At 43.0% G+C, this 19,683-nt stretch overlaps 2 protein-coding genes across 2 annotated transcripts; one reads left to right on the top strand and one right to left on the bottom strand.

Moving 5' to 3' along the window:
• LOC8075970 (sulfite oxidase) lies at positions 257 to 3,484 on the top strand. Its single transcript, XM_002440547.2, has 12 exons — positions 257 to 402; positions 499 to 614; positions 743 to 805; positions 960 to 996; positions 1,083 to 1,164; positions 1,306 to 1,424; positions 1,535 to 1,630; positions 1,804 to 1,914; positions 1,999 to 2,100; positions 2,498 to 2,545; positions 2,646 to 2,861; positions 3,011 to 3,484. The coding sequence occupies exons 1-12, from the start codon at positions 322 to 324 to the stop codon at positions 3,134 to 3,136; spliced, it is 1,197 nt and encodes a 398-aa protein (XP_002440592.1). The 5' UTR covers positions 257 to 321; the 3' UTR covers positions 3,137 to 3,484.
• Positions 5,593 to 8,512, bottom strand: LOC8069492 (F-box/LRR-repeat protein 14). Its single transcript, XM_002439232.2, has 2 exons — positions 8,369 to 8,512; positions 5,593 to 7,390 (listed from the first exon to the last, which is right to left on the bottom strand). Exon 2 carries the CDS (start codon positions 7,333 to 7,335, stop codon positions 5,917 to 5,919), a length of 1,419 nt encoding a protein of 472 aa, XP_002439277.1. The 5' UTR covers positions 7,336 to 7,390; positions 8,369 to 8,512; the 3' UTR covers positions 5,593 to 5,916.

Below are 19,683 nucleotides of genomic sequence, written 5' to 3'. Positions count from 1 at the left end.
AGCAAGTTTACAAAGTTTTGGGGCTCCAAGGTCCCAAATTCTAAATCTTTACGGCCAAGTTTTACAAGCCCCTGTTTAGATCCATTCTTTCAAAAAGTGTTCATTTCTCTAAAAAGTTTTGGCTGTTTTGGTGCATGTAAACAGGCCCTAAGAAGTTGATTTCTTCGTTGAAAACCGTTGGCTGCCGCCTAGGCAGCATCGAAAACCGCTACCTTTAGCAGCTCCTTAAGGAGCCGCCCGGCAATCTCTCCCGGTCCCGGCGGCCGGCCGGCGGCATAGCAGTAGCTCCCACTCCCGTGTCAACAACAAGTAACAAGAAGGATGGCGCAGAGCGCGCTGCGAGGCCCCTCCGACTACTCCAGCGAGCCCCCACGCCACCCCTCCCTCCGCATCAACGCCAAGGTCCGGTACAAACAATCGCCGATCGCCCCCGTTTTTCATCGATCGCGATGCAATGGCCGGAACCCACGAGTTCAGACCTCACCTCACCTCACGCAGGAGCCATTCAACGCGGAGCCGGCGCGGCGGGACCTGGCGGCGTCGTACATCACCCCCGTTGACCTCTTCTTCAAGCGCAACCACGGCCCCATCCCCATCCTCGATGACATTGACAGGTTTCGCTCGCTGCATGATAGCTCGAGCTGGTCGATAGTGGTTACTGCTTGCTGCTGCTCGTCGTCGTGCTTCGACTGTTGGCTGTGTGTTGCCTTACTGTTTGCTTGCGTGGATTTACACATTACAGCTACTACGTCACCATCGGTGGCCTCGTAGGCGAGCCGAGGCGCCTCTCTCTGGATGACATAAGGTCTGTGCTGTGGGATGTGGGGGGATTGGGAATCCTTCAACCATGCATGCATGGATGCAGTGCTGTTTTGGGTTGCCGGCCACCTGTTTGATGGTATGCCGTGGCTGACAAGTTCTGTCTGAATGTTTGATTTTTTACTTTCGTTTCTTTGCAGGAAGCTGCCGAAGTACAATGTTACCGCCACCCTGCAGGTGCTCTTCTGAATTGTTGGTCCAATGATGTTACTGTGAATTGACAGCCAAATTGCGTTGGTATGACGCGATTTTGGGTAGTTTAGTGTGCAGGGAACAGGAGGACGGAGATGAGCAGGAGCAGGAAGGTGAGGGGCGTTGGATGGGATGTTTGTGCTCTTGGGAATGGTTAGTGCGCCTCATCGTTGTTCACTCTCCAACTCTAAGCGGTGGCAAGAATCAAACTTCCATCAGTGTATTCACGAATTTTGCACTTGCTTTCTCTTATTAATTAATTGTTGCTGTTATTCAACATATGTTTGATTTCAGCAACTTGGGGAGGAGCTAAATTGTCAGATGTCCTTCAGCTCGTTTGTGTGCCATATCATACTGAAATCACTATGGCTGGTGGAAAGCATGTTGAGTTCATTAGTGTTGATCAGTGCCCGGTGAGTTCTCTGAATCTATACTGGTTGTTCTCAACAGATCGAGTATGGCAGCCTTATCATATATTTTATTATATTTATATAAATAAAAACCATTTTTGCAACAAGATCAGGAGGAAAAAGGTGGCCCATACAGAGCATCAATTCCATTGGGCCAGGCAACCAATCCTGCAGCAGACGTATTGCTTGCTTATGAAATGAATGGCGAGGTAATATGCTTTAACTTACATTTCTTCGCTATGAGAGTCATGTCTGGGTCTATTCATTTGGCTATCTGAGAATTATTATGGATTCTATGCTGACAGTCTTCACACATGGTACTCTTTGCTATTCCATTTACATGTGCATCTCATTCATATCCCAAATATATTCTGTTCCCAAGGTACTCAAGCGTGATCATGGATACCCTCTCCGTGCCATTGTTCCAGGTGTCATTGGTGCTCGTTCTGTCAAATGGTTAGATAAGATTGACATAATTGAGGAAGAGTCTAAAGTTCAGTATGCTTTCTTCATTTCTCCTTGTAGTTGCCTTTCCTGCTTTGCTAGAGATGAACGTAACTTATCCATCATGATCCAGGGTTTCTTCATGCAAAAAGATTATAAGATGTTCCCTCCATCAGTTGATTGGGATAATATCGTGTGGTCAACGAGGAAGCCCCAAATGGACTACCCAGTTCAGGTGTCTTATTCCTTAACATTTTTGTCTTCCTTCGTTTCGAAATACATTGCCAGCACTGAATGTCTGATCTACTGAGAAAATGGGGTATATATAATATTGTGCCCATATATTGTTTTAGTAGAACCTCAGACTGGAATGATTGGGCATGTGACATGTCCAAGTTCCTCTCTAATGAACAAACTTTAGGAACTGCTGTTGCCATATTAAGTAAGGAACACATATTACTGTTACAAATACACACTGAACTGCCACAAAAGGTCTCATTATTATTTCAAATTTTGTGGTCAGATCTTCCTTTCTGTAACATTTATTTTCACTTACAGTCACTGAGTAGCTTGCCATATTTGTTGTAGACAATTTTTTCTACTCATTTTCTGAAACCACTATGATATTTCAGTCTGCTGTATGTTCTTTGGAAGATAAGAGTGCTGTCAAACCTGGACAGGTTACATGGACTTCTTAACTCAGCCTTTGCTTACTCAATGAGTTCCAGTTACCTTTGTGATCTAACACTCGTTATAATTCATCATTACTTTCTTCATCAGGTTACTGTTGCTGGATATGCCCTGTCAGGAGGTGGCAGGGGCATTGAGAGGGTTGACATTTCCCCTGATGGTGGCAAGAGTTGGATCGAGGCACACCGGTACCAAAAGCATGATGTCCCATATGTGACTAGTGACATAAGCTGTGATAAGTGGGCATGGGTGCTCTTCAAGGCCGTTGTCAATGTCAAAGGCGACACTGTGATTGTTTCAAAAGCGGTACCCTTCTTTATTCCTTTCTGGTTTCTCCTATTTTTCATGTTGCTGGTCTTTCCAGTTTAATTTTTACAACATAAGGCCTCTGAATTTCTCATGATAAGCAGTGTTCTGAATCCTGTCATTATTTTCATCTTCCACAAACCCTGTAGGTTGATTCCAGTGCAAATGTGCAACCTGAGAGCGTGGAATCAATCTGGAACCTGAGAGGAATTCTGAACACATGCTGGCATCGTGTCCACCTTTTGGCTACACCTAATCTTAGAAGCTTCATGTGATGATCCCACCCGTCCACACATTTTCATCAGCTTATTACACTGCAATTACCAACACAACTTGGCATTGTCATTTTGGTTATGCTCTGCACCAGAGTGAAGAGAGGCAAGAGGTGTCAATAATTACGTATCTGTGAAAATTTCAGGGTAATTTGGTTGGATGTAAAATAAATCCATTCTGGAGTCTTATCACTTGCTAGGGAGGAGTTCTATGACTGGAGTTGGGCTTGGGCCTGGGCTAGAGGCATTTTATTCCTCCTCACCCTTATATATGCCATATAAACAGTAGAGTTCCATGTTAGTCGGGTCAATCTTCCTTATATATAATCAAGGCATTATCTGTTTTGTATTCTTTTAGGGGTCGTGTAGTGTTTTTAGGGGCTCTTGTCCCTTTCCTTAGTGCGCGCCCGTGTATCAAGCATCCTAAGATAGGATATGTTTTTTTTTAGAAAAAAAAACTGGAGGGGTGTTAGACCCTACAAGAATTTATTTAAAGTAATAAAGAACAAGTTGAGTACACCGATCAAGAGACGAAAAAAGAAAGGAAAAAATGAGCACAAACAAAAAAATTACAACAGATTTTGGATCCATGAATCAAAGGTGAATGAAAATTGTCTTAACCCTTACCCCTTAGAGAACAGAAAACTATTAGGGTAACCTGTTACCGAGCAAACTGATGTTGACCCAAGGATCACCTGTCGGTAGATTTCATTCACGTGTTTAGGATTAGCACCATCATATATATCGTTATTATTTTGGAAAATGGCAGATGATTATGGATAGTGACATATCAAACAAAGGTTACCAAGCATAGAAGGGGGAAAAAGCATAAGTCATAGGAATCTCATAAACACAACTGAGATGTTTGAACATTACGAACTTTTTTTAATGGCAGAAAAATACAACTTTTTCTAATGCCTGGATTCTCAAAGGCAGGGAAAAAAATTATACACGACGCTACTACAGCGAAGAATTTCATAGGCAGAAAAGGTGGTATGCTCATGCCTCATGATCTCCTATTTTGTGGAAAGACATTGATCTAGCTGCTTTTCGCTCTTTCCACTTATTTTTGCAAATTGCTTATGGTTTTTTATCCCAATTTTTTATTACAAAATCACATGTTGTTACTATGGCCGTATGGACGTGCAGAAAACCACTTTCATAAAAAATTTTACTATGGACGTTTGGACTTGCAGGAAACCACTTCCATAAAAAAAATCTGTGCGTTGCCGCACAGGCTAACTGATTCCATATCCTAACAATTACCTTATACTCACACCATCCTTAATCTAGCGCATGCTAGTATTCAAAATTTATCCTCAAATATAAGGCATTCTAGAAGACAGAAACCAATTTTGCATTAACACTTGTCATTTATCAACCAATCACCACTAATCGTGTTGACGACAGTGTCTTAATAGGAAATAAAGTGAGCGAGTCCATCTTCAAAATATTAGAACTAAAACCTTCATGCATTGTGTCCCCTAATAAATCAGCACAATTACAAGAGAGAAACAGAAAGAATGGAAGGACATTCCAGATGGACTAAACTTTTTCAGCACCAGAGGTAAAGATTGAGCAATGGAAGGAAAACAAAAAAGGCACACATCAGTAGTGAGTGGAAATGAGGGACTATAGCTGCAAATTAAAACAGAAAATATGAAGAAAAACTATAAGAGAACCTAGTCTGCTACTATTCAGAAAATACAAGGATTGTGTACAGCGTAGAATTATATATACATAGTTTCAGTATCCTATTTAATTACTGAATTGGAGAAAAATAATTCAGAGAAACTGAAAATTCTCAGTTTCTCAAGAAAATACATTAATCTGGCTGCTTATCAATTCCAATTGTCAAGCAGGGTGTCACCCTTTTCTCCTTCTTTCCAATACCCCTAATCAAATATGACAGTACTTTGCAAAGCGGCTATAATTAGAAATACTATAAGAGAGCCCTAGTCTTGCAACTATATTCAGAAAATAGAAGGATTGTGTAGAATGCAGATTGTAGAATTATACATACATAGTATTCCTTCTAATTGGTAAATGGTGAACTAGAATCCAGAGACGCCTGAATTCTCAAAGGCAGAAAAAAATTATGCGGGACACCAATTCCAATTGTCGAGCAGGAGGGCTGTTCCCTTTTACCCTTCTTTTGAAAAATTCTTGTGTATACTTTTCCAACTTTTTTATAATATAAAAATCACCTGTTGTTATTAAGGGTCGAATAATGTGCGTTGCAGCATAGGCTAGCTGGTGTCTTATCCTAACAATTATGCTTCAAATCTATATCTATATATCCTATAAAGGATGCCTTCCAAACCATTTCAAAAGATGACATAGATTGAGCAATGGAAGGAAAACAAATATGAAGAACCATGGTAAAGGTAACATAATTTAACTGCTGATACTTTGTACATGAAAAAAAAAACTCTGAACTTGGCCGTAAAAAACAGCAGTCGACAAAACAGCAAATGTCTTCCTAATCATTTCCAAAAACCAATGTTTCATGACATTCGTCTGAAAAGAGGGACTCCCACGATCTAGGCGATGTACTACAAGCAGAAGTAAACCTAAGCTACAGTTGTCACTAACTGGCAAGAATTATGAATTTATGAGGCCCAATAATGAGATAACTTCCAAACACCCAGATCTTGCGATAACACACTAACATTCTCGAACCACACACAGCAGAAAGGATCGACAAGGAAATGTGTAAAATTAAAATCCAGCAATCCACGACCTAGGGCACAAAATGAGGGGCGCTTCATCCTTCCTGATGGTCACACTCTGCCAAGTCCGACCAAGCCTGGGCCATCTTCTTTGTAGTGAACTGATGTTGCAGCCCCCCGCGCAGCTTCTGGAGGGACCTGAGAACAGCCTTCAATAACCAGGGTCTCCAGCTTCCGTGCACGTGCTACCTCAGTCACTCCAGCATCAGAGAAACGATGACAATGCCGCAGTGTGAGGTTAATCAAACATGGGCAATGTGCGAGGAGGCGCATCCCAGCATTAGTTACATTTATACAATGCATAAGTTCAAGTGATTCTAGGAATTGTGCAGATGAGATGGCCTTCATCCCCTCGTCATCAAAGATGTGAGCACCACTTAGCACGAGATTACGAATCGGACAAGACTGAATAAGCATGACAAGGCCCTCCTGTGTGAACCCTATTTCTGGCCACCTTTCATCACATCCACAAAGTATGAGTTCAAAAGACTGAAGCTTACGGCACCTGAGGGCTAGAGCCTTAAGGGTATCATCAGTCAATGATGTCCTGAAAATATAACCTTCAGTGTGCTGAGGTATCAACCGAAGTGAGATGCTTGTAAGGTTGGTGCAGTTGTTGGAGAGCGTAACCATGTCATTGTCCTGTAAACCATGAACATAATAAAGGCACAAGTTCTTTAATGCCTTGCACTTCCTCAGGAGACAACGGAGTCCTATTTCCTTCTCAGTTAAGACTCTTGCTAATGTCAAATCCTCCAAACTCTCACAGCTGAAATCATATCTATACTGACAGTGCTCCACACATGAAGGATCACAAGGATCAGATACACAGAGGCAACCTTTGATCTGAAACTCAAACTTCTGAAGCTTCATCCATCCTGCACCGAACTTTAGAAGGTCAAACTGGCTGATCTTCTCACAGCGATTCAATACAAGTTCTTTCAATGATCCAAACCTGCCAAGGTACTCCAGCCACATTGCGCCACCTACTTTGTTGCAGCCAATAAGGTGGAGACAAGATAGATTCTTACAGCCAACAGCCACTTGGAGAAGCCCAGACGAAGTTATTGCTGGTAATGTGTTCAACCTCAGAGACATCATCTTCTTGAAGCACGCTAAAAGGCGAAGGCCTGAGTCATCAACATTCGTGCAGAAGCTTAAGGTGAGATCAGTCAATGAGGCACAGCAAGATGAAAACACCTGGAGGCCATGTTTGTCCAACTGCATCCCATGGTTGGAAGTCCAACCAGAGTAATTGAATTCCACTTTGCACAAATTGGGGTACCGGGAGCACAGACGAATCAAGGCCACTGTCACAGGGAAAACGCCACAGCCAATGCAAATAGAATTCCTCAGCTCTCCCTCAATGGCATATAGTCGCTTTGACACAAGAGAAAGAGACTTAAGATCATTTGGACAGGTAAGCCGCTTGACAATCTCTGCATGCATCGCCTCTGGGAGATCATCCATCGAGCAATGGCGAGTTTGGCAATCTCAAGGCGTGTTAGGTATTCAGAGTGTGAGACTGGAATAAAGGAGATGGAGTTCAGTATGAAGCATTGAAGATAATCAGATCAAGGTACTGAAATTAATCAAGAAGCAAAAATGCATATTATGATGTTTTGAAGCAAAGTGTAAACATGTTAAAAGCTCCTCTGTCCATCCTAACATAGGGGCTACTAATTAAGTTAACTCAGCAACATCACATCGATATTAATTGGAAATTGTTGAACGGTATTGAATCATATTCAGCTTCTTTTTCACCAGGATAATGATCAGATCATGCAAGTGGACAAAATGGATGAATTTTTCTTTAGATAACATATATATGAAGCAATACAGATCAGATAAGAACTAAACAGATCATATAGAAGAGTGCATAATGATCAGATATGAAGCTAAGACGATCACACAGAAGAACTTTTGTGTCAAATTCTCCTACATCTCCTAGAAGCCACAAAGAAGATTAAATTAGGCAGCGCGCTATCTATCTATTTAGTGGAATTATGATAAAAAAAATGCATGGGTGCATCTGTTTGGGTGAACAAAGAGGCACCCATTTTCTGTCTTTCTAAAGGGCTACCTCATGAAAAAGATGAATCTTGGCATAACTCGTTAACATTATCCAGCCATAAATCGCAGAGCAAACATCAACGGGGCCAGAAACGCATCAAACTAAGATCCTAGTATGTACGTTCCGCTCAAACATTTGAAACAAAGAACTACTAGAAATTACTGGATAACTAAACGAACAAGCAACGTGTAGCAGCCAGCCAGCAAGCCAGCCATCTACTCAACCGGCACCATTTGGTACTAACCGCGTACCGAATCGCATCAAAATCTGGCCCGGAAAGCTCACACGAAATCCAAACCTATCTATGAGTGCTGCCAAGCGACTCCTGTACGAGCATGGAGAAGAAGATTTCACAACGCCAGGGCACTAGTCTATCGCTGAGATCATCAGAGCAGAGCATAGAGAGGAGGAAATAATCCATGGCCATACCTGAAATCGGGAAGAGATGCCGCTAGGGTTCTTCTTGGGGCGGAGCCGGTAGTGCCGCTAGGCAGGCGGCGGCGCCATGAGCAGCTGAGAGAGCACTACCGGACCGGGAGAAGAAGAGCACCACAAACCCATCCGGCCTTGGCTCGTGAGTTCAGCCAGAATGCGCTTTGGGCCGACGTGGGCCTGTCGTTTGTTTTGTGACGCGGCCCAGGAGAAAATTAGCAGACGAATCAACCACAGCAAGCTGCGTCTGCGTGAATTTCTTGCATGGCCCTGAAGTTTTATTCCCTTCTCTGCTTTTTTTTTGTTAGTTTTGAACTTATCTATTTTTTTTGCGAGGAAATCAAACTTTGGCTTCTTATTTGGTCCTACCGTTAGATTTGATCACTAACAGTGTTAAGTGAGACACAAATGAACACTTTTACCCCTATGTGAGACAGGCAAGAGTGCAGAGTTTAGTTTTCATATATTTCTTTTTGAGGATTATTTAGAGTATTTTCGCATGGTTAGAGTATTTTCGCAAACTATGATAATGTAGTATAAATAATCCTCAGAATGAAATACATTAGATGTAAACTTTGTACTCTTGTCTATCTCACCCAAGGGGAAAACCGTCAATGCACACCTCACTTAACACTATTAGTGACCAATACTAGCGAAAAGGACCAAACAAGGAATCAAAGTTGGATTTCATGCCAAATCGATATGTTCCATGCTAAAAGTGGCAAGGAAGGAAAGAGGAACTTTGTTAAAGTCTAAGAAAGTAATTCTCCCAGTGGTATTTGGCTGGAACTGGTCCATTTAACCCCTCTTTAACTGTTGTGTGTATCTCCCTCACCTTGCTTAGGGGGTGTTTGGTTGAGGTTATTAAAGTTTACTAGAAAATATGTCCGTGTGTTGCAACGGGAGAAAAATATCAAATAGATGTTACATAATATAAAATTTAAAGTCTATAATTTATTTTATTGATAACCATGACACCTATGGTATGATATAGTTAATATTTACAATAATATATAGGTCGAAGATATATTTATTTAATAATAAAAATAGAAATTAATCAAACCTTATCTTACTATAATATTACCTCTTAACATACCTTAAAACATGAGAAATTTATTGCTAGCTTTATTTTTTTTATTTAGATTAGGATTTCTATGCAATATGATATATTAGTTAAATGTATGTAGATTATGAACACATAGGCTTATGAAGTGTTTATATGACATAATAATACATCAAGCATAAATTTAGGTAAATTAGTAAATCAGTGAGATATGTAGGAATGGTGCTAAAATTTTTACCACAAATCAAGCATCACATTAAATAGGCTACCATAAATTTTTTATAATAATCGAAGCAGATAACTACAATTTCAATTTTACACTGAAAAGCATAGACAAGCATCTCCAGCAAAAAATATACTAAAAATATGATATTTTTTGTTTACTGCATGGATCTATATATGTGAATCTGAACAAAATTTGTTCTGTAATTTTTAGATTTTTCTATAAATTACTACGCATTTATCAATTTACAACCGATCAATTTTACACTAAAAAGCATAAGCAAGCATCTCCAGTAAAAAAATGTACTAAAATTTATAATATTTTTTATTTACGGCATGGATCTACGTATGTAGAGCTGAACAAAATTTATTTTATATTTTTAGATTTTTCTATGAATTACTATGTATTTATCAATTTTCAACCATAAAGAATAAAAGAAAAGTAAACTAATAGAGCAAAGTGCGGCTAGTCTCCTGTACTTTCCTAACGCTATGCATTTTCACTGGGCAAATGCCAAAAAAATCGATAGTCTCTCTCACAGTAGTGTTCATCCTAGACCTATTGTGTATATGTAGACTAGCATATGCCCGTACGTTGCTACGGGAGTAAAATTTCAATACACGATAATATAAAAAACTATGCCAAATCAAAATATATATACTAACATACTATTCTGATCCACTTGCAAATAAAAAAGCACAATTTTTTTTAAAAAAAATCATCAATTCGTCATATGTATTATCAATATATACTTTTTTCTTGGCCGCCGCCTGCCTTGGCCCACCCCGGTGACTCACTGCGTCTCGCCAACGCCCGCCGCGTTGGAGACGTCGTGCTCAAGTTTGGCTCGGGCACCCACTCGCTCACCGTCACGCTGCTACAGGCAGACGCTACCATCTTCTCGCGATGCCGGTGCCGCGGTAGCGCCTCCTGAAGGTCGGGCACGATGGGGTTGGGGGTCGGGGGGGTTATCTTGCGTGTGAGATGTGAGCGCGTGGGGCCCACCTGTTGGCGCAGTTCGCTGGAGCGGGAGGGGCACGCAGAAGCTTGGAGGCACGTTGAAGTGGTGTTGGCGTCTCCTGTTTGATCTTTTTAGGAGTGAGATTGAACTATTGATCAATATATAATGAACTATACAATCCCCGTTTACTACCACTCTATGAATTTCGGTTTACATATGGTCAATCTTCTAGGATGAAGACTTTATATATGCTTCAAAATTCTTTTTTGCGAATTTCACAAATACTAACGCAGATGCTCAACACACACTCAGAATATATGTATGTAAACTCTATCTTCATGAACACCTTAAAAATGGCACATCTCGGGATAACGATCAGATACAAGAGATTCCATACATCCAAGTTTTTTTCCAGGGAATCCAAAGTTTATTATATTTCTGGGTGGCATAGTCTGGTGCCCAGGCCCCGTCTCATCAGGAAACATCAGCCCTGGCAAATCGGGCTGACAAGTTTGTATTCGTCCCAGCCCGGCCCATCGAGCCAGCCGCCATCCACTGCTCCTCTTCATCGCAAACCCTAATAAACCCGCCGCCGCCTCCTCGCTCGTCCTCCCTCTCCTCCCAAATCACGCCACCACCAAGCATCCGACCGGTTCCCCATGGCCTTCCACCTCGACTTCTGCTACCTGGATGAGGGTCTCGGCGGTGAGCGCGGCAAGCGCAAGCGCAAGCGCCGTGAGGAGGCCGATGCGGCGGCCGCGGACTCCATGGACCTCGACGCCGACGCGCCCCGGCCGTCTAAGGTCCGCGCCATGCCTTCCCTCTCCGACCCCTCGAAGCCGGCCTCCTTCGACCAGCCCACCTATGACGGCGTCATCGCGGGGCGCGTGTCAGGGTTGGGGGTGGGGGGTGTCTTGCATGTGAGATGTGAGTGCGTGGGGCCCACCTGTCGGCGCAGTTCGCTGGAGAGGGAGGGGCACGCGGAAGGAGGCACGTTAAAGAGGTTTTTTTTGCTAGGGTGGTCCAGCTACGGTTGTTCTAGGTCGGCCTTCTTTAACACTCGTTAGAAGCGTGTTGTCTCTATGTTTAAACTCTTCTTCGTAATACTATTATACACAAATCTTTTGTGTTTTCGAGAAAAAAAGTTTGTTCTATGTATGCATACATACTTAACATAGATATCACTTTAGATGGTCTAGTATGAGCATATACTTCGTCTACATACATTTCATACGGTCATATACATGCTTTGTGCAATAAGGTGAGAGTAAAAATCTGCAGTACAACTGCTAATTTATCAGAACCATAGTTAATCCTAGTGCCATCAACAAGTCAGATACATCTACCTCTGGCTCCTCCAACACAGATTATAGTAATTGTGATGCATCGAATTGAATAAAAAATTAAGTGAACCTCAAATAAGAAAACAGATGACATTATTCTAAATTATCCTCAAATAAGACAATGCTTCAGCTTAGAAGATATACAGAAACCAAAGAATTAGTTAGTGCATGGAGAGGAACCATATTTGCAAGGTTGATCTCTGGCGGGCTTGTGTTGTCAATAAGTTACAGTGTCATGATTAGCACAAAACTACTCTGTGGCAGTGCCAACATCATCTCTTCCATGTACTCCACCACTTGTATTTGTCATGATCACCGTCAGCTTCAAGCTGACAATGGTGACAGGCCTCCTGAAATGCCTCACACTGCCACCATCAGAAATATTTTTTGTGCCAGCTGATCTCTATAGTGATCTCAAGCAGGAGATGTGCCGGCTGACTTGGATTACAAATACACACGTAAAAAGATCGAGATCACAATACCATATTGAACTATCAACTGGACTATGAATACACGTGGGAAAGAACAAGATCAAAGTAGGATATTGAATTATCAAACTACTACACTAATACAATAGATCATATGTAGACTTGAAATATATGATTACTCATAGGTCCGTGATTGTGCCTTGTTACAAGCAAAACAAAACCAGATGGTAAATAAAATATGTACTGGAATTTTATACATAGTAGTGCTTGTGTTTGTATAGCTTGTAGGCACACTATACAAGAAGCTGCTAAAACAGAGGGTTGTAAAACTGTTCATATTTCATTAAATGGTCTGAACATGTTCTCAAGTGTAGGGATCTCCAGAGCAAGATTTTTTTTTTCTATTGACCTTTGAACTCTAGTTTGAAACTACCAATAGATTTTTTGCAGGGCCTATATTGACAAATAAGAAGAATAAAACTACGTAAATGTAAATCACATATTAAGAGCTAAGCATCATGAATCTAGGAGTTTATTAGGAGCTAAGCATCATGAATTCTGACGGATCAATATGGATAACTAATGTTTTTATTAGAAATGAATAGTTGACTGATTTGATTTGAGGAGAAAGTACAGATAAGGGATTTATGGTGACCTCTGTGCACTAATGTTTTATGCCTCTCTTGAATGAAGGTAGCATTCACATTCCTGGGATTTCATACGAGAGAGTTTGCATACAAATTTGGAAATAGAATAGAACAGTAATTGTTTTAATTTAGTGCAAGTTATTAGTTAGGTAAGGTGCTAAACATGTCTAGGAGAACAAAAACTTTATGCAGCCAAATAATAGGATGCCTACTTTCAGGGTTGTGTTTGTTATGCACCATCATACTGCTATCTGGCAAAGCAAAGGTAATTTGTAGACAACATTTTCTAGCATCATCAGCTATCAGGCAAAGAAAAGGTAATTTGAACTACTAGACCAAAAAATGACTAAATTGAATTTCTCTAGGATGTAATCCCCAACACTGAAATTAGTTCAGTGAGGTAGAGATAAGTGGATTTTTCCTAGCTAGAAACTCAAATTGGTTTACAGTTCTGAATTAAGCAAATTAATTCAAATCTACACATCAGGAAACAAGGGGAAGAGATATCATACGATTTGGTGGCATGGTGTTGCTTGAATTGCTTCAGTCGCTGACGTGTGTGACGGTGTCTCGGCTCAGGGCAGAGGTGAGGCACAGAGGCTTTATGAAGGTGGGGGCGGCTGCTGCTACTGGTCAGTGAGAACCAGGAGCCGGGAGCTTGGGAAAGTCGTCTCACTTACAGTTAGCAGAAATTCGGAATCCGGGGAAAATAATTGAAGAGAACATGGTACACTGCAAGTTAACCAGATTGAGATCAGATATCAGATAACCTAATACTATGAAAACAGCAAATTGAGCAAATTGAGATGACAGCTCTGTAAAATTGAGAATTGAGATATCAGATACTGCTAGTGTAAGAGTGGGTGTAGTTACGATGGACTCACCATGCTACATATATGTTATCATTTTCCTCTTAATGAAAATTTTTATGCGAACAATATTGATCTGGCATTGAACCAACAACTAATAGAAATATACCCTCTCATCCAACACTTACAGAAATAGCTTGCAAAAAAATATACACCTGCACAAGCCTATTTTTGAAGAGTCTATGTTCTGCCACTCATTTTGTAATTGTGAGCAGATATGATCCGTTCGTAGCAACTCCCAGACAGAACTCCCTTCGTACAGTACGATGCCGTGTGCAAAACTGCAAACCGGGCGAGGCCACTTTTGCAGAAAAACATCCATGCTGGAGAGTGGAGACTCTCATCGGGAATAATCCACGCTCAAAGGAAGTCGGTCGTTCCCGAGGCTTCCGAGAAAATAACACGCGCCCCTCGCAGTCGCACGCAAAGACGATGTGCTCGCTACCCTCCCCCAACTCGCAAGTCGGCAAGTCGCCTGCCCCGCCCCCCGCTTGGTTAGCAAGGAAGCAGGATATTTGGTGCGCGCGGGCGGCGTGAGCCTGCAGAGAGCCAGCAAAAAGCCAGCAGCAGCGAGGCGACGTCGGCATCGGCACCGGCAGGGGAGAGCCCGAGCAGCGGAGCACACCTGCCCTCTCCACCTGGAACCCCGCGCGTGCTCCGCCGACCGCGGCCGGTGCGGCCACGACTCGGCACGCGCTAGCTAGCTGTTGCCCTTCCCCAGGGGGCCCACCACTACCATCCCCGCTGCCCGGCCTCACGTGGTGATGATGATTCCTAGGGAGCCGCGGCGGCCGGAGCACCCTTCCTCCTCCTATCGCAGCGTCTGCGTCCAGGTAAGTTGTTGCCTCACAAATCTGGAGCTGACTGTTGAGTTCTCGCCCGTCACATTGTACTGATTAGTTCTCAGATTTTTTGAATTTATCCCCTTTCAGGCAAGCAAATCAAGCGGGCTCAGGGCGAGATCTGTGTGGGTGGGTGGATAGCCAAAGCGGAGCCTCACCTCGCCGTCTGTCTTCTTGCGGTTGCAGTAGCCAGCCTCCATGGCGTGGGCAGGGAGCAGCAGCGTCGACGGGCCTTCTCCTTCTCGACACGGGCGAGGGTAGGGAGTGAGGAGGCGGTGGCGTAGATGAGCGCAGGTGAGGATGGCTTGGTAGATGCGGAGAGACGAGTGGACGGGAGGAATAGTAGGCGGTGGCGTGGGCGACCGCGGCGCTGAGGGAAAGTGAGGAGGGAGGAGGAAGTGGTGCTGAGGCGATTGAAGGCGCACGCCTGGGGAAGCGGGCGTCTGGCTCCACCACGCAGGGAAAGTTTGGGAGCGAGCGGTCCCGCGAGGAGGCCGATGCGGCGGCCACGGACTCCATGGACCTCGACGCCGACGCGCCCCGGCCGTCTAAGGTCCGCGCCATGCCTTCCCTCTCCGACCCCTCGAAGCCGGCCTCCTTCGGCCAGCCCACCTACGACGGCGTCATCGCGGGGCGCGTGTCAGGGTTGAGGGTCGGGGGTGTCTTGCGTGTGAGATGTGAGCGCGTGGGGCTCACCTGTCGGCGCAGTTCGCTGGAGCGGGAGGGGCACGCGGAAGGAGGCACGTTCAAGCGGTGTTGACGTCCCTGTATCGGCTTTTTAGGAGTAGAGATAGAGATATATCTAACAGGCTGACATGTTTATCTTGTGCTTCCTGTGCTTCAGCTGCGCCGCGCCATCACTGGCGGCACCGCCCTTGACCACGGCCAGCTTGTCCTCCCTCCCCGTCGCCGCCGCCTTTTGCCTTTGACTTTGATGACTCCGGAGCAGCCTCTTTGTCCTTGGTGCTGCAGACGGGCTTTGCGGTGAGCGCGAATGGGAACCTGCTCTTGCCGGCGCTGCGGCTGCGGCCAAGCCGCTCGATCTCCTCTCTCATGGCGGAGCACTCCTTCTCCAGCTCGGACACACGCTGCTTCATGCTGTCCATGCCTTCGCGCAGCGTCTGGTTCTCCCTAGCGGCCAGGGGCCAGCCGCCGCCGCGGCGGTACTCGCCCGAGACAGGCAGGCCGCCAAGCTGCCGTGATGGACCGACACCACCACCGCCATCGAGGGGCTCTGAGATCATGAGGCATTCAGCGATGGAGCTCCGAAGCTGGAGCTGCTCGAAGAAGAGGACCTGCACTATGATATTGTTGTTTGTTTTTATTTGATATATACATAAAATTTTGCATTGGGAACTCTCTAAAACTATTTTATTTTGTTTTTCTCTTCACACGGAACCGAGGCGGACAGAGGGGGAGGCACAAGATTTCTGTGGCAGCCTGAAATTTTTGTAATTAAGTAGTAGGGAAAGAATAGCTACGGTAGTATTTTCGTTTTATTTGATAATTAGTGTTCAATCATGGACTAATTAGGCTTAAAAGATTTGTCTCATAAATTACTTTCTAGCCATATTTTTAGTTTCATAAATACTATTCTAAATTATAAGCCATTTCAAGAATCTTGGAGAGTCAAAGCCTTTTTCAAGTTTTACCAAAATTATAGAGAAAAATATTACGATTTGTAATATACTATGAAAATATAATTAAGGATGAGTATAATGATATTTAGTTGATATCATAATAATTATTATTTTATCATATAAATTTGGTCAAATTTAGGATAATTTGACTCTTTAAGATTCTTAGAATGACTTATAATTTGGGATGGAGAAAGTAGTCTACATTTAATACGTTATGCATGTGTCGAAACATTTGATGTGACGGACGGTAAACTTTACCGCGCGAGCCAAATAGGCCCTTAGAAAAAAATTAGAAAACCAGACTTTTAGACTCTTGAAACCATCCAATTTACCTTTGTGAATTTTGAAACTGGTTTTGGCTAACTTGGTGTCATGTCAATAGTCCTACATGGCATCACGACAGGTCACGATAGAGGTAAATCAGGCTTTCGTGATAGTTCAAGGATTTGTTTTGGTCTGTATTTCATATTTCAAACAGTTTCAAAGTTTAGGAGATAATGTAAGATTCAAATAATTCTAAGTAAGGAACAAAAAGATAGAGCATGGTTGTAGGAAAATTTTGAATACAGTTTCATATTTTTCTAAGTTAGAGTAAATTTATAAATCTTAATATTAAATCAATTTTTAGTATATTTTAATGAATAATTATTTTAGGAAAAAAAATTGGATACTTTTTGAAGAATTTATTCTAAAAATTTCATATAAAATCTGGTTGGCTTGGGAATCTAATTCACCCCTCTTTGGTGGTGTGTTTGGTTTGAGTTTTAGACCTGGCCTAGCTAGGCAGCTAAACTAGGGCAACACAAGCCTGGCTCTCCTAATGCAAGGGACTGTTGTTTGGTTTACTCGTTTTAGCTAAGGCCTTGTTTAGATCTAAAATTTTTTTGGATTTTGACACTGTAGCACTTTCGTTTTTATTTGACAAACATTATCCAATCATGGAGCAACTAGGCTTAAAAGATTCGTCTCGTGATTTATAGGTAAACTGTACAATTAGTTATCTTTTTTATTTATATTTAATGTTCCATGCATATGCCGCAAGATTCTATGTGATGGAGAATCTTGTAAAGTTTTGGGTTTTTAGGTGTATTTAAACAAGGCCTAAGTCTAGCTTGAATAGAGTCACCACATCCATATTTAGGTAAGCTTACCTCGTTGAGTCATTTGGTTGAACGGTTGGTGAGCATCCTCCACCATGGTCATGCCTCCTATCGCGACATCCTCTACCTCCAATCCAGACTCCATGTCGTGTTCCTCGACGGAGGCACCAATGGAGGGGCCATGCCGGACTATGATCGCAACACAAGGAAGAAGATAGGGAGCTCGATTCAAAGTATCTACAGCAAGGTCTAGCCATGGCGGACTCCAAAGAATGTGCACAGTCATGGCTGAGGCTACGTTGCACCGATACGGGATACGGATACGGCGATACCGATACGGCGATACGTTGATACAGCATTTTTAGAAAACAAGGATACGCCGATACGGCAAGTATATAAATATAAAAAAAAACAGAATATAGACATGGCTAGTACCATGAAGCATTTAAGATACTTGGTTTCACACTAGCAGAAAACTAAATATTGTTTTTAATATCCTTACAGCAGAATAATAAATATTAGGATACTATAAGTTTTAGGCTAAGTCTGCTACTACATCTATTGTGTACGTGTGGTGGCTAGTAAGGTTTTAGTGCTGTGTAAATGGGCCACAAAAATGGAGTGCTAACTTGATGGACTTCAATTTGAGAGGTTATGGGCTGGGAAGTATCGGGAAGGTATCGGTCTAGTATTGGCGAAGTATCGGATTTATTTTATTTATTTGTATTTCTCTATTTCCCCGATACTTCTCCGATACCGTATCGGTGGCGTATCGGCGTATCGCCGTATCGGATACGTATCGCGATACCGGTACGGCGATTCAGAGAAGTATCGGGGTAACATAGGGCTGAGGTCGTGTAGGGGCTTCGCTAAACGAGCTGCCCAGGCAGTAGCCACGCGAGCCGACGGCTGTGAGACCACCTCGTGCCACGCGATCCTTGTTGGGCAACTCCACTTCAATGACCATGAAAAAGGTGGATGAGTGGTGGCGTGTGAGCATAGAGGACTTGAAGAAGCAATGGCGCGCGAGCATGTATCTTTGGGATCATCTAGGCGTAGATTAGTGGGTACTTCATTTCCATTTGGGATAAACAACGTAGATCGACTTAGGACGACATAGATCCATAGAGGGTGAGAGAAGAGATGAATGGAAAATACATACCATCGGGCGTAAGAGTGGAGGAGATCGTGACCATGGCGTCCCGTGGTAGTGAAGTCCGGGAGCCGCGGTGGTGGCGTGAGCTTCCCGTCGCTGGCAGTGCTGCCCTTTGGATCGGATTACGGTTTTTGGGTGGGGCTATGACGGCTACAGTGAACCACACCTTTGTGCCCCAGCACCCCCACCCCCTTTTATATGGCAACAAGGGCCCACCAACCAGAGTCGGTTGGACACCCCCGATCAGGGTGTGATCACAGATCTGGCCAGTGGAGATCAACCTAACAAGGGACACAAATGCAGTGGCGTGCGAGCGTGGAGGGAGTGAAGGAGCGATGGGCGGTGAGACGAGTGCTCTCCCATGCTAGCCAAGCCTAGCTAGTTTGAAACGCTCGTCATCCTTGTTTTCTCTAGCCAAGCCCCAAGCGAATCCATGGCCGTGGTTAATCTAGCTAATGCCCAAAACCAGGGAACCAAATATCCTTTCCTAGAGAAGTCAGCGGTGTAATTTTTTTTAAAAAAAACTCAAATTTTAAAAAATTCAATAAAAATCACACTAACTTAGGAGGGTCTGGCCCTTGGCCCGTGTCCCTCCCCCTACTGGCTTCCACCAATCAATTCAACAATCTATTCATATTCCGTTAAATATAATTAATAATTGTATAGGAGTAGGAAACTCCGGTTCATTGTAAATATGGGATAGTATCCCGTGATTGTAGAATAGGTGGTTGGTTACCTTAACAACCCCGTCTTGTAAACTTGTATACCTATATAATGAAATCCAGGGACCTAGGAGCGGTCACCTGTTTTCCATAACGTTTTATATCAACAATCTATTATCGTGGGAATTAAGGTAGAGTCGTAGATAGTCTTTCCAATATGACTCCCGAATGAAAGACGACAATACTTTGCAAATTGGCTTGATAAAACAAAAAAAAACTATAAGAGAGCCCTAGTCTGCTACTATTCAGAAAATACAAGATTGTGTACAGCGTAGAATTATATATACATAGTTTCAGTATCCTATTTAATTACTGAAT

The sequence above is a fragment of the Sorghum bicolor genome, chromosome 9, assembly GCF_000003195.3.
Source record: "Sorghum bicolor cultivar BTx623 chromosome 9, Sorghum_bicolor_NCBIv3, whole genome shotgun sequence".
Taxonomy (NCBI): Eukaryota; Viridiplantae; Streptophyta; class Magnoliopsida; order Poales; family Poaceae; genus Sorghum; species Sorghum bicolor.
This window is presented reverse-complemented; position numbering and strand designations above follow the sequence as displayed.

Bases quoted from the DNA above. Each gene is read 5' to 3' on its own strand.
- LOC8075970 (XM_002440547.2), top strand. From the start codon at position 322: ATGGCGCAGAGCGCGCTGCGAGGCCCCTCCGACTACTCCAGCGAGCCC. The intron at 615-742 runs GTTTCGCTCGCT...TACACATTACAG, and splicing joins ATCCTCGATGACATTGACAG to CTACTACGTCACCATCGGTG. The intron at 1,631-1,803 runs GTAATATGCTTT...TCTGTTCCCAAG, and splicing joins CTTATGAAATGAATGGCGAG to GTACTCAAGCGTGATCATGG.
- LOC8069492 (XM_002439232.2), bottom strand. From the start codon at position 7,335: ATGGATGATCTCCCAGAGGCGATGCATGCAGAGATTGTCAAGCGGCTT.